Source organism: Engystomops pustulosus, chromosome 7 (genome assembly GCF_040894005.1).
Source record: "Engystomops pustulosus chromosome 7, aEngPut4.maternal, whole genome shotgun sequence".
In the NCBI taxonomy this organism is placed as follows: domain Eukaryota; kingdom Metazoa; phylum Chordata; class Amphibia; order Anura; family Leptodactylidae; genus Engystomops; species Engystomops pustulosus.
The window spans coordinates 80,635,730-80,658,092 of record NC_092417.1 but is presented as its reverse complement, the minus strand read 5'-3'; the positions used below and the strand labels follow the sequence as shown (position 1 = coordinate 80,658,092).

General features: G+C 41.6%; 1 protein-coding gene across 9 annotated transcripts in view; it reads left to right on the top strand.

The window, feature by feature from the left end:
* Nucleotides 1-21,142, top strand: part of GSE1 (Gse1 coiled-coil protein) — a 247,628-nt gene extending 226,486 nt beyond the window's left edge. For 7 of the 9 annotated variants that reach the window (XM_072117061.1, XM_072117067.1, XM_072117065.1 and 4 more), the window contains 15 exons: nt 616-834; nt 6,006-6,205; nt 8,882-9,060; nt 10,333-10,527; nt 10,611-10,793; nt 11,339-11,664; nt 11,781-12,108; nt 12,207-12,811; nt 14,469-14,581; nt 14,675-14,942; nt 15,629-15,742; nt 16,900-17,337; nt 18,581-18,871; nt 18,976-19,079; nt 20,331-21,142. In XM_072117061.1, coding sequence (XP_071973162.1) covers nt 616-834; nt 6,006-6,205; nt 8,882-9,060; nt 10,333-10,527; nt 10,611-10,793; nt 11,339-11,664; nt 11,781-12,108; nt 12,207-12,811; nt 14,469-14,581; nt 14,675-14,942; nt 15,629-15,742; nt 16,900-17,337; nt 18,581-18,871; nt 18,976-19,079; nt 20,331-20,465 — 3,698 coding nt within the window. In that variant the 3' untranslated portion in view covers nt 20,466-21,142. The remainder of the gene's footprint in view (nt 1-615; nt 835-6,005; nt 6,206-8,881; nt 9,061-10,332; nt 10,528-10,610; nt 10,794-11,338; nt 11,665-11,780; nt 12,109-12,206; nt 12,812-14,468; nt 14,582-14,674; nt 14,943-15,628; nt 15,743-16,899; nt 17,338-18,580; nt 18,872-18,975; nt 19,080-20,330) is intronic. The other 2 variants (XM_072117063.1, XM_072117064.1) reach the window with 2 other exon arrangements.
* Nucleotides 21,143-22,363: the final 1,221 nt, after the last annotated feature.

Here is a 22,363-nt window from a genome sequence, read left to right as displayed (position 1 = left end):
TCCCTCATATGTACATGATGGGCTCAGTTTCATTTGTCCTGAATGGAGAGTACCACTGCTTTGGGGTCTTGTGCTCTAGAAATGCATGGTCTTCTAACGTATTTCAGCCAGACTAGCCTACGTGACCAGCCTTGTGGTGATCCAGATATATTTATTATGGCCCCTTGATGTGCATTGGAGTAAAAAACTACTGGATGGTGTTGTGTCTAGCTCTGTGTAGCCCCAGTAAGGAAATAGTTCCTCAGTGGTAGACAATGCCTTGTGCGTTCATGTTGGTCTAGAAACTGATTTCCAATCCATAGTTTGGAGCTGTTCATCATCAGTGAATTAGAAGAATCCAACTGTTTTCTGAGCCAATGACATTATCCTTATATTTCTGTTTAGGGGATTTTTCATGTCAAGACCAATATCAATTTGTGTGGCTCCTAGTTCAGGTTAATAGGTCTGTCTCTTACCTCTAGGCTTTTACATAGACTATTATATGAAGTAGTAGCTTCATCATGGAAGTCATCACTAAGATTGTTTAGCCAGCCACTGTGATATGTATTTTTGTTTTCCTTCCTGACCATTTATTCTGTATAGCTTTATATCCCATTTTTATTTTCCTTATTTCAGGCATGAACCATGAGCCAAAGTCACCTTCCATAGGAATGCTTTCTACAGCCACCCGGACCACGGCCACTGTCAGCCCCCTCACTCCCTCCCCTCTCAATGGCTCTCTGGTACCCAATGGCAGCCCAGCGGCCAGCAGCGCATTATCAGTCCAGTCCGCACCCTCCTCAAGCTTTGCTGCAGCGCTGCGTAAACTTGCAAAGCAGGCAGAGGAGCCAAGAGGTAAGATTTAATGCTTGTGCATGTGTACTACCCCAATCACTATGGCAACATCATGCCATTTTGGTGGAGAATACCTCTCTTCACCACCAACTGCTGCTGCCCACCACCATCCAGTATCACATTTTCCCTTCCAAAAACGGTCCAATATGGCAGGGAAACATGATAAATCCCGATTTTTAATTGGTAATTGGAGGCTTGCGTATGTATGGAAGGACTGCACATCCCTTGGACGTGCATATAATATATACTGTAGATGACCTATTGGCAAGTGACACAGGTCCACAATGCACTGCAGAAGATAGACCACTAAACTAATTTTGGTGGCTAGGGTCTACGGCCAAATTTTCTGACTCCAAAGTCAAATTGAGGTCAAGAACATTTTGCTAACTGGTTAATATTCCTTCATTTAGTTGCTTGGAATCTGCCTTCAATTTTATTAAAACCATGACTTATTCTGTTCTCCAGTAATTTATAGAATCATGGGGGGGGGGGGGGGGGGAGCGTTCATTGTGATGATCATTTGGCATCTGTTCCCTTTTTTCTTATGGAGCTGCATTATTCGGTGTCGACAGGGCTTCTTTACTGCAAGAACTGTAAACTGGAATAGCCTGCCTCAGGCCCTGGTCACAGCAGGGACAGCAGTGAGCTTCAAGAATGGTCCAGATGCCTTTTTACAGAACATTGATGGTTATATAGAATTGTGTTCCTTTACATCTATTTCCCTGCTTTTTTTTAACTTGAACAATCTACTTTGTGAAAGGTGCACTTTAGGTCCATTCCTTGGCTTTGTTTTGATAGTTGCCTTGATTTCCATGATATTCCTGCTTTGTTGATTGGGAGCATCATATGTATGTTGTCTGCAGTTTTGCTAAGCTACATCTAAGCAAGTTTTGAGAGACTACTATTCTTTGATGGAGATCAGTACTTTATGTCCCCTAAATCCAACCATTTATATTTTATGGTCTTATAACACTCCCTCCAACCACTGCCCCTTTGACACTCCAGAATCTAATTAATCTTTCTGTGGCAACAAACTTTAGCACAATAATCAGGCCTTTGGTGACCTAAACAGCTTAAAGAGCTAGTTTCACTACAAAATTTTGTCTAATAAGGAATAAAAAGTGCATATTTTGTTTTGGGACCACAAAAATCTTGTTGCTTCTTGTTGCTTCACATGCCATTAAATTCCACATATGAAAGACCCCCCCCTGGTGTTTTGCGGGAGACCGACCACTGCTCCAGTGGGTTCCTGCTCTACAGGGTGGGTGACAGCCTATTTTCCAGTGAAGAAGGGGAATTCAACAGCCGCAAATTAATTTCATAATTAAGGTAGAAATTACTGGTCGTTTGCAGAGTACATTAATCTCATAAGTGGCCCATTTAGTGTGATGTGAGCAGTGCTAGGCTGGATGATGCTAGAGCACGAGCAGGGAGGGAGATAGGAGGGGGCGCAGCCAAATCCTTTGTAATTCTGCAGCTGGCGCTGAGTCTGAGCTTCCATATTCTGCCGAGCGGGAGCAGATCAGAAGGCTCTGCATCACTGATACACCGCCGCTTCTCCAGAAATCCGCTGCTTCAGGCTCCCACATTATAAGCTTTGTGCCCCAGCTCTCAGCACTTCCCATTTCCATCGTGTGGAATGAGCTGTGAAGATTTTGTAACACCAAGCAGTTGTTCACTTTTTCTATATTAAAATTTCCTTTTTAATTGATTTACATTCCACCAAAGACAGTGAATTCAATGATTGAAAGGATAGAGAATTTATCCATCCTAAGCATCATTAGTTGTTCCTAAATTGCTATAAGATGGATCACAAGAAGAGCAGAACACTATAACCTGAAGCAATGGCGACATCACGTGCTAGTTCCCATCTCTGTGTCTTCTCTGGGCATACCCTATGAGTGGCTATTGAGCCACATCGATTTCATTTTTGCAATGTTTTCTATGCATTGTGATTGGGGAGGTTTAATAGCTTTATCTTTTGCATGTAGAGTATATTTAGAGGTGGGAGAAGGAGATATATAGGAGGTAAAGAGTTTTTAAGGTCCTTTGGCTAAAAAGGGGGTGTTAATCCTGATCTGTGTTTCAACACAAGTCCACAGCAGTCAAGTAACACTGTTCCACAGTGTTAGATGGTTCATGGTGATCTCTGCTTGCCATCAGCCTGGGACATTGAGCCTTGTGTTTTTGTGGACTTTCACTTATTCCTACCAGTTATGATGTAACATATGTAATGCTTTTTGATGGAAAGAAATTGGTCAGAACAAAGAAATGCATTGGTCATCTCTCTCTTTGCACCTTTCTACCTTTGTTTTGTAGTCTAACGTATTAGGTTTTTAGTGAAAATGAATGCTGCCATACAGAATTCATGAACATCTTAGGGCATGTTCATTCCTTTAGTCTCATTGCATCAGGAAGAAACTGACAAAAATCATGTTACTGCTCTGTCAGTGTAGTATATACTTAATTCTTTGATGCCTAATTTTAAAACTTCATTTCTACAGTAGCTCCCGAAGCAGATCCCAAGTGTAGTATGTTGTCAGTTTTTCATTTTGTCTGTCCGTTCCCTTTCTGTTGGATCTCCAATTTCAGGGAAACTCAACTTCAGCTTTCCAGATGATGTTTCTTTCATGCTAAAAGGTGGTGACATCATGAACAAAATTAACATTAAAGTTTAAATTTCTTGTATAAAGTCAAGGAGGTAGGACTTTTAACACTGAAGTCAAGCTCTCTATTCCTCGGTTAGCCTTTTTCACTGTAATTGATTGTCCTACAACCAGAGACGTCACTAACCCAGATTTCCAGAAGTCCGATGCATGATGTCAATTGGTGAATTTGGTGCCTTTCCTGACCTTTTTGTGTTGGTTTTGGGGACTTGGTGCCATTGTTTTAGATGGTACAGTTCTCTTCATACTTTTCATAGTCACTTTGTGATTATATTTTCTCTTGGGAATGGGGTTGATGTAAAATTTGAATAGAAAAATGAATGATGTCCAGTTTCTGGATTTAACCTAAGATCAACTTCTTCAGATGGCGGTGGATGGACTGGGTGCAGAGTTGTTAATTACTCACCTTTTACCAGCTTGGATAGATGAAACAACTTTGTAAAGTGGAGAACAGGGTGGGGGCAGACAGAGAATAAGGTGACACTGTCACACTAGGACTTTTCAACTCTAATCCCAATTAATTTTATTGAGCAAGTCCTCTTAGAATGCCAGCAGTTAATTACAATGATCACACTGTCGCCCTGTTCCTAAAGCTGCACAGCAGATCTGGAGGCTGTAATGCTCGGAGCTGTGGTGCCGTTAATTGCCTGACTTGTTGGGAAGCTATTGATTTTGAACGGTCGGGGACAGTTCCCCAGCTCCGAAAGGATTACATTCCTAATTGTTCCTGGCCTTCCGTTAACAAGATACGCTTCAATAGCTGCTCTTAACCATATCAGCTCCTCCGGCCTATAATAAGCAAACCCTTCCTCCCATGTTCACATCCTCTGCCTAATGGGAAGAGGTTTGTCTATAGATTCAGTTATGATAAAAAAAAAAAATAAAAAAAAAAATCATTGTTCTCTTGTGCTCTTCTGCCAGTGGCCTCTCTTCCTACTTGAGGTTCCAGTGTCCTGGGAATGCCTTGTATCTTTATCTTCAGCTAATGGTTCAGGGCAGCATATCATTGACTGTGCACATCCTACAATGGAGATAGATGTCTGCTAGCTAACCCCGGTGTTCCAGAGATTACATTTTCTTTTCATTTGATTCGGCACAGGAGGAGAAGTCTTATAATTTTGTGCCTCTTTACCCATCTTATGAGCTCATTGTCAAAAAAGGCCATCAGATTCTCCCTAAATTTTCTTTCTGGATACTTTTCAGTTGAAAAAAAATATTCCCATGAACTAGAACTAGTGTAAATATAAATTCAGAACTTGAAGAATGTCCTTTTGTTAACATTGTTGGTTTTTATGTCCTCCACATGGTGGTGCTAGGGGTGGGTCCTAGGCAGTCTTTGTCCCCATCTGGCAGTTGACATCACTGTCTTTGTTGCTTTCCCTGTAGTAGGAGTCTTCTCTACTATAATGCCACGTCATGCCATTAACTGTGAGGAGAGTGACTTTCTATGTGTGCCCACTAGCTCTCATCACATTAGGTGGATGTGTACATTTTTCTAGACTTGAAAATGCTAGGTGGCGCCATACCATGACCGTAAATGCTCTTCACTGAATCATGCAATTCCAGGGAAGGTAACTGCTGCAGCAGATCTCGGTTACATTATAGAATTTGTTAATGCACAGATGCCTGTGTACTCCAAACCACACTAGAAGGTTTCATGGTCTAGATGTGCAGCTGTTAGAAGGAATCCAAACCAACGGTCAATATTACAGCTTTGATGGGAATAATATGAAACGTATGAACAAACATTTCGGTCCTCTAACCATTTGCTTCACAACATTCATTAATCGCTGACTGTTGTTGCTAGTGTTGCAGCATTTAGCAGTATGCTAAGAATTTCCCACACAAATATACTTTGGAGAATAATTGTGGATTGGAGTAAGGACCTGTGGTATAAAGGGAACCCAGCAAAAGAGCCTGGCAGTTATCACTATAGGAGTGTCATCCTGAACAGAGAACCTCTTCTCTTGCCTTGATATGCTGTGGTCTGATAAAGTATGAGGGCTGATGGTGGCCACCTACATTGCTGGATAGGATGAGTGTCTGCCTCCCAGGGTAAAGAATAAATAAATCTCCGGCTGATCAGCTTTATTCTCATTACATGTCTGCTCGCTCCCAGCCCACTATCCGTTTACAGCAACTGCATGAGACATCTCAGCGTGCTATAACCTCTCCACTGTTCCCACAAGCCAGAAAATATGTGCTCAACAATCGGCTTGTAATCATCTGGCTGCCCACGCGTTCTCCAGCCATCATTTCCTCTTCACATCTGTGGAGACAATCATATACTTGGAAGGTATCACAACTTGTCAAGGCCATAAGGGACACTACTCTGTGTGACACTTGTTACCCTCTGGGCACAATTTTATGTGTACATGTAATATACAGAATATCTGCATTCATCTTTAAAGATTGTGTATATGAGGATTTTCCCTGTGAATATAAGCTGCACTATGCCATACCTGCATTTTTCCCTCTGATAAAATCTGTTTTCCTCTCTTGCAGGATCATCAATAAGCAGTGAGTCTTCCCCAGTGTCATCACCCGCTACAAATCACAGTTCTCCTGCCAGCACACCCAAGAGGGGCCCAATGGGTCCAATCATAGTGCCCCCAGCAGGCCACAGCGTGCCGAACACCCCACCTGTGGTGACTATTGCACCAACTAAAACGGTGAACGGAGTTTGGAGAAGCGAAGCACGTCAGGTAATCTCATCTGTACATCCTTTACATTCAGAATGTAAAGAATATGACAAGCTGCAGAATCAACTTTTTATTGCCAAAAGAATATTCGGTTTAAAGGACCTTCTTCTATTGCATTATAATAATAGACATTTATGTAGCAGCATTATATTATGTAGCACATACACAAACATAATGAGATATTGGAGTAATGGCATGGTCAGATTAAACAATAGGATCATTCATTAGAATGGAGGTTTGTTGGCCGTTTCGGTTGGGTGGAGATGGGAGGGATGAGCGCTCCTCATAGGGATTTTAAAAAGTTGCATCCTTGCCAGATGTCTGCTGGACAGACGCTGACCCTTTTCATAGCCTTGTGATTCAGTCCGGGGAATCCTTTAGGAACCAAATATCTGTCCTAAAAGCTTTCTACATTAGGGGAGATGTATTAATGTGTCGGTCTTTAGACCAGTGCAGAGTAGAACTAGACAGCTCTCTGCTGTGTCACATTAATCCCTGTGTCTGATGGTGGATGATAAATCTGGTGCAGTATAAGACTGGTGAGTCGCACTTTGTACTTCCTATTGGTTGGCCTAGATTGCTGCACTACAATATTGAATTTTATGAGGCACACCCCTTTTTCAGATGAGTAGGAAAATGTCCTAAATAATGGCCTAAACCCTTCAGTAAATGTGGCGCATAGCATTTTAGGCACAAATTACTCTAGTTTTCTGGCATAGACAAATAGATGCATCTCCCCTAATGTGTCCTGGGTAGTATGATCCCAGCATCAGCCATTAATCAGAGACTGTAGTGATGAATACAGGCCTATATTACCAGTACCGTATAATGAGTAGATGAATACTTCTAGATCAGGTTCTGTTCTGAGGTTTGGAGAGCTGAACTCCAGCTGCATAGAATCCCCTAGTGGAGCATCAATGGCTGCAAGTCAAGGAGTACTCTGCACAGAGTGATAATCACTGTGATGTGCGAGAGGAAAGGCCCAAGCTTAGTTATTCCTCTATGTACAAAATCATCCTGAACTCTCCCCCTGTATTGCTTTAGTCCTTGTCGGCAGATTAAAGGAACATATTTATGAAAACAAAAGTGGCAGGCTTGAAAGAAGGTTTCTGTATTCTTTTTGATGTAGCTGCAAATAAAGCCCATGCATATATTGTGGTGGTCTTTGATGCACAGTAGCAGAGCACCTTACAATCTTGACTGGCATCTGCTAGCTAGAGGGTGGGCTAAGGTATGTCCAGATCAACCCACCACCACATTGTTGTTATCATGTCTCCATGACCTCTCTCCAATGCTGGATGGCCAGGGGCAGGGCACAGTTCAGAGGGCACGGAGTGTTCAGCCAGCAGGGTGTATGGAGGGGGCAGGGGCACTCAGTGAACGGAGTACACATAAGAGCCTGGAAAGTGAACAGATGTTGCTGCTCATTAAGAATTCCAATCAACGGGGCCCCATCTCTTTCAATTAATTATGGCTGATGTGTCTGGAGGAGAGGATGAATTCCCAGGGAGTCTCTCTCTGCGGCTCAATGAACCCGGCTTCTTCCAGTTTAGTAAATACATTTTTGTTGGAAGCCCCTGTTTGTTCATTGGTGTAAATCCAGCCTGCTGTGAGTGCACACTTGTGACGGCTCGAACGGTAGCCGTATGGCTGATGAGATACCTCTGACAGCAATATTTTGTTTGCAGATGCAGACACTTGACCTGTAAAAACACAATTACATCTCTCGTATCCTCTGGCAGCAGATGCATTTGTGTAGTTGGGAATGGTGAGGGTGGTGAAGGAAGGCACGGATGATGCGGCCCAGGATAGCAGTCTGCGATCTGTGCCACTGCAGAGTCGCGCTAATCTGACTCTCTTACAGAAACGCTGACATTTTTTTACACTTTTACCAGATCAACAAACATGAGAATGTTTTCTGTGCTGCTGCCTTATTCCCCAGCACATTACAAGCTATCCATCCTTCTAAAGGGGCCCAGGAGAGCCGCCTGGCTCAGGGTTAGCCTTTGGTTTCGCAACAATGTAACGTGCTGAATAGTACTGGCAATTTCTTTTCTTTCACATTGCTATTATAAATGCAGCTACAGATTGTCTTCTAGTAACAGATTTTACATACAGAAAGAACATATCAATGATGACTAAATCTTTGTTATAATACTGGTAATTAACTTCTACTGGTTGTAAGTTCCAGCCAGAGTTGTACTCACTATTTTGCAGGCTTTCTGTATTCCCAGTGTCTGAAGACAATTAGTGATTTGCATTCTAGGAAGTTTCACCTTTTTAGCACAATGGACTTATCCGAGGTGAAACAAATTGCCTGCCTATTATAAGAGCATATCTACGCTATAAGGAGAGATGAGTTACCTCATTACTTATCAGTATTACAGTGCGTTCACAAGCTCAGAGTAAAAATGTAACATTTTACTGGAAATCACAGGGGTGGTGTGTTATTTAAGTTTTATTAATATTGTATGTACTAGTGTTTTGTATTACAGGAGGTAAAGGAATGATCAGTAATCCCTTTATCAAGATTCTTAATGTTATTATTCAGTCATGAAATCCTCTACCTTCACGTGGCTTTGGATTTCTCCCCACTACTTATACATACCACATCTACAATTCCCCAAATATAATAGACTATTTCTCAGAAGTGAATAACGTGTGTTTGCTTCTCTACAGCAGCCGGACAACTCTTCCAGGACAAACAGTATCAACAGAGAGAGATTGATTGCAGAATCCCAGCTGCCCTCTGAGAAGACTGGCAACCCTGCTGTACCCTCACACCTACTGGGAAGCACATATGCCTTTGCCATACCACCAAGCTCTGTCGTCCAGGATTCCCGCTTTCAACCCTTAAAGTGAGTTAGTGAACATATCCACCGCAATCCACTGCTGCTCATAGCGACCAGATGTGCTGCATAAAAAGATTATGCATTAGTATCCACCCAAAGTAACAAACAAGTTAATGGAGTGTCACTGTGATAATCTGGATTGGGATCCGTGTGGGTACAAGCTTCAGGGAATCTGGCTCAAAAAAACCCTTTTTGTTCAGGAATCCAACAACAGGGAAGCAGCACTCCAAATTGAATAGTGATATTTATTTCACCAGTGGAAAAGATACAACGTTTCAGCTATCTCTATGTAGCCATTTTCAAGCATCCACCCAGGCATATATGCAGGGAACTATTTTAAAGAAGCAATGGCATATGAAGTGGTCAATAGCCCTGCTAAATAGCCAATAAAGAGCAAAAATATGAGACTTCCAGCCATATACCTGTAAAAAGTACCATTTTTATTGCATATCATTAAAAATACACATATCAAGGTGACAACATAGAGAAGAATGGGTGCTGAACAGCAGATAAAATGGTTCCCTCCACATCAAATAATTGGCTACAGACTAAACTTCCATACACGTCGCAACCATATGGTATCAAAGGGTATCTGTAACTTGGCACAGTGCAAGACTCAATGAAAAAAAAAAAGTCGTAACCAGTATAGTTACCTCTTAATGACCAAATGGAACGGAGAGAGAACGCTGCCCAGCACCCACCCCATAATGTGGATCGTTATGTCAAGTCGTGGTTCCGGGTTGTGCCCCACATGTTAGATCACTGAAAGATGTGTCGGGGCAGTGTTCTCTCTGTTCCATTTGGTCATTTGAAGGTAACTTTCCTGCTTATGACTTGTGAATACCACATGCTACTGTATAAACATATAAATGTTTTTTTGTGTTTTTTTTATTGAGGTTTGCACTGTACCAAATTACAGATACCCTTTGTTTTATAATATCTTTTGCATTGTGTGGATGTTCAGCATGAAGCCACTTATTTGATGTCGAGAGAACCATTTTATTTACTGTCCAGCACCCATTTTTCTGTGTTGTCACCTTTGTATGTTTAATTCTAGCGAATTCTACGATTTTATCCAGAATGGAAACGTAAGTTCGGATCCATACACCTTCCCCCAGACACTTACGGCATCTGTACAAGATATGAAGTAGAACCTAACAAACCGGATAATCCATGAAATATCAAACAAATTACATTTTTCCTTAGCCATGGTGAATAGATTTGTATTGGCAAATGCCCTTTAATGATTAATGCAATTGTTTCTACTTTTATTCACAGCCTGCAGCGGCCCATGCATCATGTGGTCCCTCCGAGCACAGTTACTGAGGAATATTTACGCAGCTTCCGTCCATATCACACGGCTGAGGACCTCCGCATGCCCTCTCTGCCCCACATCGGACTGGACCCTGCTGCGGCAGCATATTATCACAACAGCTACTTGGCCCATCACACTTTTACTCACCCAGCATTCAGGTGAATATATACATATCAGTGACTGGTCAGTAGACTTTGGTTTGCATTTGACTGGTATTAACATCCTTGTTCTTTTCTTGCAGAATGGAAGATTCATACTGTTTATCTGCACTGAGGTCTCCCTTTTACCCCATCCACAGCCCTGGATCTCTCCCTCCTCTTCACCCTTCAGCCATGCACCTGCACTTGTCAGGGGTCAGATACCCTGCAGATCTTGCCCATTCCTCACTGTCTGCGTTACAATCTGAGCGCATTACAGCCGAGAGGTAAAGAGAATCAGTGCTTGCATAATCCACCTAATTTGCACATCATTGGCTACAGAAACATTATGGATTATGTTTTACATATATATTGTGACATTTTTATGGTTAATGTGACCAAACTAAAAATATGTTTTGAGGCAATTATTCAGAATTGCTTCTAGGTCAGGCAAAAGTGTATTACAAAATGTCCTTTGTGGGCATTTACAGTCATGTACTTTGGTAGCAAAACCTACAACCCATGAGCCCGTACTTAAAGAGCAGGATAATGTATAAACAAATTGCAGTCCAGGACCTATGAAACACTTTGTCTGCCCCTGGTCTAGGCAATTCCTAAATGGGGAGAAAGAGATTGTTTGCATCAGTCAATCAGTTCTCATTTTTTCATGGATTCTTTTAAACATGTAAGAATTGACCTACTGCTCTGAACCAGCTCCAGTATATCTCATCTGAGTATACATGCAGCAAACTAGAACAAAGATTGTGTCCCTTGTTGCTATTAAACAACCATTCTGTAGCTTTGCACAAAATAACACATTTTCATTTTGCAGACTTCAAATTGATGAAGAACTGAGACGTGAACGGGAAAGGGAAAGAGAGCGAGAAAGGGAGCGAGAGAAAGAAAGAGAGGCTGACCGGGAACGAGAGAAAGAACGGGAACGAGAAAGGGAGCGGGAAAAAAAAGAGATGGAAAGAGAGAAGGAGAGAGAAAGGGAACGGGAACTTGAAAGGCAAAGAGAACGCACAAGAGAGAAGGAGGCCAGCCTCATGAAAAGCCTAGAAAGCCAGTATCTATCAGAAACGGAGGTCCACCCTCTCCGAATGCACCAAGAAGATCGGATAAAGCCAGTTGACCAGCTTGCTTCAGCCAGATCTGGTAATTTATTTGTTATATATTTAGTGTGACTCAGCATTTACCTGTATACATGTAGACTAATGCTAGCATACTACAGGAGGGAATGGTTACACTTTTCAACTTATTTGCTCTTACAGAAAAGTTAAAAGAACCATCTGTACAGACTCCAAAGCCAGTCCAACACCAAATGCACCAACCTCCTTCCACGCACCACTCTGTGCCCAGTCTGATATCTAGCCATAGTGTTTTCCCTCCAACAAGTAGCTCAGCAGCAGCTACTCTTTTGGCTCAAAGAACACAAGAGGAGGAGAAGTGGCTAGCCCGGCAAAGACGTCTACGGCAAGAGAAGGAGGACCGTCAGTACCAAGTTTCAGAATTTCGGCAGCAAGTACTAGAACAGCAGCTGGACATTACTGGGCGACCTGTTGGTCAACAAGAGCCTGAGCCTAGGCCCGAAAACCTCAGGTAGGTTAACTTTTGTTCCAGAGAAATGTATGTGTAGTCTCTTGTAATATATCTTATTTCAAAATATTATTATTCTTTATTCAACCATTCCTGTTTAGGGTTCTGCCTGCCCGTAACGAAGGGAACATTCGGGAGCCAATGCAGCATTTCGGAGGTCCACCACCCCTCATTTCACCAAAAACCCAACATTCTGTTCCAACTTCACTTTGGAACCCAGTTTCACTCATGGACACCCCCTCAGAGTCACGGCGAAGTCAGGAAGCGTCCTCTATCCATAACCAGACGACCACTAGCTATGAGCATAGCCGACAAATGTTACTTCCTGTGAAAGTAGAGCGACCATACAGTTTTGAGAAGCAGCCAGTAGAGGAGGAAGAACTACAGCGGAGAAAAGAACAGTCTGAAAAGTACCAAGCTATCAGAGAATCCTCTTTGGATCATGCTGGTTATTCTCATGCCCCTTTTCTAGCTGAACTTGAAAAGTCAACACAGTCCTTTCTAAACCAGCAGAGGAGTTCCCTGCAGCAGGCTGGCCAAACGGCAGAGACCACACTCCTACACAAGCCAAGCTTGTCTCACAGAACTCCCCCTACAAGAATGCTTGACCCAATGTACATATATGATGAGTTTCTACAGCAGCATCGCAGGCTGGTTAGTAAACTGGATCTTGAAGAGAGAAGGCGGAAAGAAGCCCGAGAGAAAGGTAAGCCCTAATTCGCCACTGTCCACTGTTTGGACATTCTAGGGCAGTGGTGGCGAACCTATGGCACGGGTGCCAGAGGTGGCACTCAGAGCCCTCTCTTTGGGCACTCAGGCCATCACCCAGCACAAAGGTCACCATTCAGGACTCAAGACCTGAATCAAGGAGGTGTTACAGAGGTGGATTATCATTGTAGCCCCTTCTCCGGACCTGTGATTCATCCTGTTAAGGGGACATTAGAGGGAAACTACAATAATAATACAAATTTCTCCTTCTTTCTCCTGTATTGGTGTCCTCAGGGCACCAATACGTTTGAAACCTGTTACTTTAAATTGACCTTTGTTAAAAATATATGGTTTTTGTTTGTAGTTTCGGCACTCGGTACCTAAAAGGTTCGCCATCACTGTTCTAGGGCATTCTAAACCAGCAAAAAAAAAAAAACTAAAAAAAAGCTCTGGTCTAGAAAACAAAGAAAAAAGTTTTCAGTTCACGGCTCAGGAACACTGCAGATGTGTTAGACGCAATGATAGACAGAACCCAGAGCTGGGTAGGTATTTTGTGACCACCATTGGCAGCATAATCTGTGTGTTGTATAAATGCAAGGGACAGAACATAGATGATTTTTACATGGTAAAGGAGCTTTCATGATTGGGGGAGGTTGAGGGTCCTGCAAGCAGAAGAATTTGAAAACCTAGTATATTCTACGTGTTTCTTGTAGACCAAGGCAGGCACATTTAAACAGTGCAATGTCCTACCCCAATGTACTGTCATTACAAGTCCTGTTTACCTCTTTAGCAGAGGAGATGAGGTTGGCTCCTGCTTTTTTCTCCTGTCAGCTGTTTTGTGTGTATTGACACACTACTGAAGCTACCAACAGTGGCAAATATTAAAAAAAAAAAAAAAAGTTTCAATGGGTAATATTTCCTCCAATTTATAAAACTATACAAAAAAAATGCCCCTAAATGAATTTCAATTTGACATTAATTTTTTTTCCGCAAATCCATTAAAAACCTGAAAAAAAAAAAAGGTGAACACCCAACCCATCGGTAAATCCAGTTATTAAAAACCTGAATAAAACACTGATGCATTTTGGATAGTAACTGGTCCTTAATCGTAGCTAGTTCTGGCCTGCCAGGAAGATTATACAATTACTAATGTTACATAAGGCACATAAAGTACAAAATCTGTAGCAGATGCCATCATGTAGTCAACTCTACACAGGACGGCAGATGGCGGGTTAATCCGAAAGCTGGATTTTAAAATGCCCTTTTTCCCCCTCTCCATAAACATGCATGTGTGTATGGGGTTTGAGAGGCCTACTTATTAGCCAACAACAAGTTTTGCCAACTCTAAAATGGTAGTAGTAACAATTTAGTCTACATGTTCCCAAAGGAGAAGGATTGAGTGGCTGGAGATCAGCACAATTTAATGCAGATTGCTGTATCCTCTGAATCACAAATATATTAAAAATTGTCAATCACTTGGATTTTACGAACACACAATTATTGAGGTGTCTTCCTTGAGTTAATCTTTAACATTACATTTAGTATTTTTCTGTTGTCTGCTTTGCCCTTCTAAACTGTAAAATAACTTGACTAAGAAATTGCCCTCCTATGCTGAGGTCTTGCATAAGTAAAATGGCCTGATCTTTTCATGTTAGGTTACTATTATGATCTCGATGACTCCTACGATGAGAGCGATGAGGAGGAAGTCAGGGCACATCTCCGTCGAGTAGCTGAACAGCCGCCACTCAAACTGGATACATCATCTGAGGTAGGAACGATTCTGTCCTGTTGATTACATACTCCATCTCCTATACATTATTCGTCCAAGCAGTTCTTTTATGGTATTTGTATTTATGTTTAGAAACTGGAGTTCCTTCAAATCTTTGGTCTCACTACTCAACAAGAAAAGGAACGAATTCTACAGCAGAAAAGAAGGAAGAGGAGGCGAATGTTGAGGGAAAGGAGTCCATCGCCTCCAGTCCAAACCAAAAGACAAACCCCATCACCACACTCCCCACTGTCTACAAGGTTCAGCCCAGATGAGCTCAATAACAGCCCCAACCTTGAAGAGAAGAAAAAGTTTCTGACTTTCTTTGATCTATCACATGTGAGCGTGGAGCAGAGGAGAGGTGAGAATAAAGCTTGCCCATTTTTTATTGGTGGTTCTTGGGGGGAAAAAGCTATAAACTTCCTTCCCTTGTACACGATTGTGGTGGTCTATGAATAAGCCACTTGTAGACACCAGGTGACAACTTATCTCTTGTGATTAATAAAGTAAAAGATGTGCTGAATTCAAACATGCCCAATCCTTCTATTACAGCATTCTCATCTTTTGGGGAACAGTCGGGATACCCCAGCACATAGTCGCTGGCTGGCTCTGTTGTCAGTCTGGTTCCACATCTATATGGAAGGCCACCTTTATCTAAGCTCTTAGGACATTGTGTTATAGAAGTAGGAGGTGTAGATAAATAGCTGGCCTCTTGTTACATAATTTTTACACAAAGCTGACACTCCCCAACAGCTTAACTGGGATCTGAATATTTTCTGCAATGTAATGAAAAGACCAGTTCAAAAACATGACTGAAAATAAAGTAAGATTTGGCTAAACTTCTTAAAATGATGTTAGATGTTGAGAAGTGAACATCCCCTTGGAATGGTCGTGTTGTATAATCCTGCTGGCAGCACAGCCCTCTGGAGAACACAGACTGAAGTGATGACAGAGCTTCTCCACATGTTCTCCGTAAACAGAGGGGAAACCACGTAGGAGATGGTGTAATCTGTTACTGAATAAAAACAGTCTGTCTTATCTTGGCAGACAAGGAGAAACTGGTTGAAATTCTGGAAGCAATTAAACAGAGGAACGCAGTGCCTGAGGCGGTGAAGAATCCCCCGCCAGCTTCATGCCGTGACAGCTCTCCACTGCCCACAGGTAAGACATAAAGAAATCCATTATAATAAGGTGAACCGACCAGCATCATTCTATTGTGCCTTTATTATTGTGCTTTGTTTTCTTCCCAGGCGTAGCAACCCCCCAACTATAGATCCCACTAATATTTATTTTGTTTTTGTTGGCTTAAGGTTTACAACTTTTAAATTCACTTTCATCATTTGGATTTGTTGCTTGGTTACTTCAGTGAAAGAGATATAGCAAATAGTCTCCCTTTTTGAATCTTTAGGGTTTTTTTAGGAGCACAATCTAGGTTGTGATTTTCCTTGGAGGTGGTCACATTACTCTTCCAGACCACTGAATGGCAGCCTAATTCTGCAGAAACTTAAAGCAAACCTGTCACCAGGAATGTCATTTTTAGATAGTTCCAATAGCGTTTGCTACGCACTATTTTAAAAAAAAAAATGCGTTAGTAAGCATTCTGAACGCTGCCCTACTTTATAACACTTTATTTCACTTTACCTGGCTCCCCTGCCAGCAGTGTGTGGGAAGTCTCCTAATGAACTCTTCCTCTTCTCCAGCCCACCCCCTGCACATGACGGGAAGAGGCTGCTAGCAGGGAGCCAGGTAATGTGAAATAACGTTTTATAAAGTGGCAGTATTCAAAATGGTGCTACTACTAAGGCATTTTTTTTTAATCTGCATAGCAAAGTCTATTGGAACCTGCCACAAACTTAAAATTACATTCCTGATGACCCAAAACCCTATATTTCTGCAAGCTGATATGTGCTCCTTTGCATTCATTCTTGACTCATGTTATCTTAAGATGTCCTGGTGATGGTGGGAAAAAAAAGGTTACTCACGATACCCCACAGTGTAAAGCAAGAGAAGGAAAGGACACTTCTATAAAATGCTATGGCTGATGAACAGGCTCCAATAGATATCTTGTAAGTTTCCTCATTGAAAAATACCCTAATGTGTGAAATGCAAAAATGACATTTGGACAATAAAAAGTCATATACTGTGTAAATTGATATTTTCCAATTCAGATCTGTAGAAATTAACTCATTGTCATCCTAATATCATTCATATGAACATTCAAACAGGTCAATGTAAAGAAGGACCAAAAAACCCCACTTTTTTCTTACTGTTTTGTTTCTGAATGTGATTCTGTACATTAACCTTGTCTTTATCTCCAGGTGGACCCCCTGAGGACCAGACCATAGCTCAGCCCTTGTTGCAGCCAGAAGTATCGTCTCCTGTCCCCTCCACCTCATGCACTGTTGCAGCAGCAGAACCTAAGAAGCCTCCTGAACTCGTTCGTCCAGAGCAACCAAAACTCTTCGATAGGGTAGCCACCTTGCCAGTTCCAGTACCTACCCCCTCTGCCAATATTGTAAGCACAGAAAAAGCCAGGCAGAATGAGACTGCAGCTGCTGCTGTTCTTCCTGCAAAAAAGAGCCTAAGCATCCTTAATATTGTTCGAGGGCACCCAGCCAAAGAGAATCCTGTACAAGCGTCTCAGAGTGTGAACGGGAGGAGCAAGTCCTGGGAGCCGTTCATAGCAGAGGAATTTGCTCATCAGTTCCATGAATCTGTATTACAGTCCACCCAGAAGGCTTTACAGAAGCACAAAGGTAAGAGGTGACTGCACAATGTCTCCCAATGGCACAAGCCAAAAATCTACACGCTGTATAATTACAGTAACATGCAGTCACGGCTGCAGTAATGTGTACACATTGTAGTATATTTAGGAGTCTATTTGTGAAAAATTGTACCTCGCCAGAAGTAGCAGAATGTCACTTTTGGTTTCTACAAACTTTGTGAAAAGAGCTGCGTTTCCCCATGTCAGCCAAGAATACCACTTTAAATTTGTATCCTGTAGTATTGCATCAAAGGTGGAAGTCCCCATAATGATGACACACGGCATACTGTGGGAGCCCTGCCTGGATTGCCGATCACACAATTTGAGGGGTTAAGAAGACTGGAACCCTTTTTGACTATATTGATTATACCCTTATAATAAACTGCTTACACTGCAAGTTTTTTCAGACAATTTAAAGGGAATCTATCACCTCCACCTAGTTTTGTAATCTGCTGGCAGCATGTTGTAGAAAAATGGACTGTGATCCTCAACTCACCTTTTATTATTTGTGTTCACTATGCCCTTTCCAAGATATTTTCAGTTTAACTCGTATGCTCAATGTCCTCCTGGAGCACTGCTATTCTCATACGTATTTCTATTGTCGCCCCATGGTTCTCACAAGGAGCATGCTTATCTTACCGAGTACTGGGAAGTATGCAAATACGTGTTAAATGGAAAACAATGCCTCCTTTTGCTACCTTGAAAGGCAGCCCCCTTAACACCACTTATGACCTACAAGAAGTCTAAAAACATGATGTAGGATTGAGCCAAACCAATATATCTATTCCAGAAGGAACAGACTCCCATCTGTCAAGTAGGTCATACTTGGTGTTAAGGGGGCTGCCTTTCAAGGTAGCAAAAGGAGGTATTGTTTTCAAATAAACACCTTGAAAAATGTATTTGCATACTTCCCAGAATTCCCTAGTGGAGCATCTATTGCTTTAAGTCTCCACAAGCCTTTCAGGTGGCCTTAATTGGCAATCTCTACATAAGGAGAACACCTACTGCCTGACCCTATCTTACGGAGTAGGCAGGGATAGCCGTGCTCCAGATGTTAAGGATACAACATTGGTGCACCAACTGCCTCATTAGCATAAGGATTAAACTAGGTATTTCTCGGCAATTGCAAAATGGACTGAAATAATCCTTGAAATAATAATCCTTTATATAGCAATGCAATAACCATCACAGGTGTTCAGACCTTTTGAAATAACATTTTTTTCTTATTTTGCTAGGAGTATCGGCCTTGAATTGTGCTGAACAAAACCACAAACCAGATGCCTCTGTCCACTATAACATTCCTGAGCTGCAGCAATCCAGCCGGCCCCCGGCCTTACACCAGAATGGACAGCAGGGCCCTGGGCAGTCGGTGGTGGTGCGGGTGATGCAACATCCTGATACAACCTCAGGGCAAGAGACTTCTGATGAAGAGGAGGAGGAAGAAGAGGATGAAGTGGATGAACCACCAAGACTAAAGTGGCAGGGAATAGAGGCAATATTTGAAGCTTATCAAGAACACATAGAAGGTAGGCAGACTCTTTTATGGGAAAGCGTGTAGTGTCAAGGTGACAAGGGATCAATAATTGCTTTTGTATTTTTTTTTTTTAAATGAATATTCATTTATTTTCAGAACAAAACCTTGAACGCCAAGTTCTAGAGACACAGTGCAAGCGACTAGAAGCTCAGCACTATAACCTGAGTCTGACGGCCGAACAGATATCACACCGCATGGCGGTAAGTATGCCCCCTGATAACTGTCCAAAGTGATTGCCATGACTCTGGGGATGAACAATATGAAGAAGTGACAATATTCACTCCAATCCCAGCAAATGAGACCTCTGACAATCCCTTTTTGAGATGGGATATACTGTATATTATATAGAAGCTGCTAGTGGTCATGTAGGATGGCTTATTGTACAAGGCATTTGATACAGTGCCAGATAAATGGTTGGTACATAAAATGAGACTACTGGGACTAGGGGGAAGATCTGTGCATTTGAGTAAGCAATCGGCTTAGATATAGGAAACGGAGAGCCATCATCAATTGGAAGTTCTTAGATTGAATTGATGTTACCAGTGCCACATAGGTCAGTATTGGGGACGCTTATTTTTAATATTTTTATTAATGACCTTGTATTGGATTTACACAGTAGAGTTTCAATATTTGCAAATTATACTAAACTCTGTGAAAGTAATTAATACTGAGGCCGATAGTATAGCATTACAGAGGGATTTGTGGAAGCTTTGAGGAGTGGGCAGAGAAATGGTTGATGAGGTTTAATTTAGATAAATGTAAGGTTATGCCCTTGGGCCACTACAATTATGTTCTAATCAATTACTTGGTAAAACTTCATCTGAAAAAGACTTTGGGTATTGGAGGATGGTAAATTTTAGCGACCAGAGCCAGGCAGCTGCTAGTAAAGCAAATACAATTTATGGGATGTATCAGAAAGAGGAATAGATTCTCATGATAAGGACATAAGTTTTTCCTTTGTACACAATATTCCATATGTGGTGTGACCAGTGATTTCAATAGTTTGGACACCAGTGTATAAAAAGGACATAGAAGAACTGAAACGGACAGAACCCAAGATTATTAGGGGAATGGGGGGGACTAGAATACGACTAAATACGATTACTAAATTTGAGATTATTTATCTTAGAAAAAAGACAGCTTTGGGGAGACCTAATTACATTGGAGAGATCCTTGTACTGCCCGTACTTATACCCAAATCTGTGGCCATTACAAGGGGGTATCCTCTAAGCCTAGAGGAGAGGTGATCAGGTTGCTTGGGCAGATTCTTTTTACATGTTCAAGAGAGGCCTGGATACCTTTCTGGAGAGCAAAAATATCACAAGTTATGGGGATAAAACATTTATGTAATTCTTATAGTTTGGACTTGATGAACCTGTGTCATTTTCTAACCTTGTATACTATTATGCTGTGATGATTGTAACATGTGATTTTTTTTCTATTCCACATAGGATCTGATGAGCCAGAAGCAGAAAGTGGCCTCTGACAGGGAGAGGTTACAAGCCGAACTTGAACACTTTAGGAAGTGCCTTGTTTTGCCCCCCTCGCCGTGGTCTAGGGGTTATTTCAAAGGCCATCCTAGGTGACGCCCCCTTCCTCTTGCACTAGGTCTGAACGTACAGTATAGAAATATCTATTTTATTATCTTGATATTTAATATTTTTCACTGGGAGGAACAAAGAGAAAAAAGGAGAAGAAAACGACCACCCATTTCTGTTACTTCCTGCACATCATTGGGGAGAAAAATAAAAGACAAAAAATATAAATAAATATATATATATATATATGAATGTGCCATGCATGACTCAAAGGATCAAGGGAGATCGGCAAGGAAGACAGACCTCACTTGTCACAACGTTGTGGGCAGTGTCATCACCCAGGGCACCTGCTGGTTGACCACTCTTCTACCCTTGGATTGTACCATTGTGGGTGCCTTCCTTACTTCATCCAGCTCTCATCGCCATTGTGCTGTCGTATGAAGCTGCCACGTGCGGGTTTTTTATTTATCACATGTTCTTTACTGACCATTGATGCCACCAAAATCGTCTCCTATGATATATATTATTTTTTTTTCTGCCAGGATATGGACATTGTGTTTTTTCTTTTTAAGTGGAAAAAAAATTATAAATTTAATGAGATTTTGAAGGACTTTTATCATACAAAAAAAAAATTTATCCTCGCAAAGCTTTTGCAGCTTGCAACAGGAATGCACTTACGCTTGGATGTCTGATTGATTAAAGGTACCTTTTCTATTTTCTGTTAATTATTAGCTGTCGGTTGAGGTATCATTGAGAAGCTGCTACAAAACCTCCCTTATACACACAAAAGGAACACATGGAAGTCAAGACGTAATAATCAGGTGCTTTCACCGCCCATTACTGTACATATTAAGATAAGGGTTTTGTATGTTTTTATTACATTAATTATTGTTATAAAGAGAAAAGCCTGCCATTTTAGCTTATTTTTTTTTCTCAACCCGGGGAAGAGTGGAGGAAAATTCCTGTCCCCAATTAAATTGCTATTTAGTGTTTTGTGATCCGCTGCTGGTCAGGAATATATCAAGTGTTTTTTATTTTTTTTCTTTTTGAGAGAGAGAAAAATTAAAGTTTCAAAAACAAAGTACAATGTGCTGCTTGTCGGTGAACGAAGTGTGTTTTTCTGCACATATTGGGATCTATTTGGAGCACTGAGGTGGTGATGTGGGAGCCAACAAGAATAATGCTGGCTCCACTTTGTCATTGTCTGCCAATAGCTACATCTACCCAAGACGAATCTTGCCTTCCATTGCCCGGCACTGTACAAGTCCACTGCCATTACACATCAAGTAAATCTGCTACACAAACAATCCACGTTTTACAGTTTTTGCCACTTTGATTTAGTTGCTGAATGGAAAGGTATTGAGGAACTTGAATCTATGGATCTTTTTCAATAAGTGTTGCAATAATACCAAAGGTAAATTGCAATTCCTGACAGCACGCTAATAATAACGATTATTTCCTCTACACCACCTCCATGCATTTTTGCCTTGTGCCCTCGCTACAGCCGATGAATTTTCACAAGTTTTCAGGCTGCAGCAGAATTCTATACCAGACGAAACCTGCCGTAAAATCGCCAACAGAGGCAGCTCCCCCAGGATACATCAGGGGGAGGGGAGTTCATCAGACGCCGGTGTACAAGTCATTTCCCCCACAGATCTCAATAACGGTAATAATTGGTCACAGAGAGTCCCTACTGCTCCATATTACAGACATGTAGAAGAGATGTCTCTAAGATGTGGTGATGCAGAAAAATCACAGCATAACATGCATCGGGAAGCTGCTGATTTTGGCTTGTGGAATAATAATTTGATTCTTAGTTTTCAAGGGTATATTGTCAGTCTGTGCAAATGTTCACAAAAGTAGAAAATAAGTTGCTGCTGCTCAACCTTTCCATGTATACGGAGGTGGGGTCAGAATGAGCTGTATATAAGCAGGTATATGGGGGC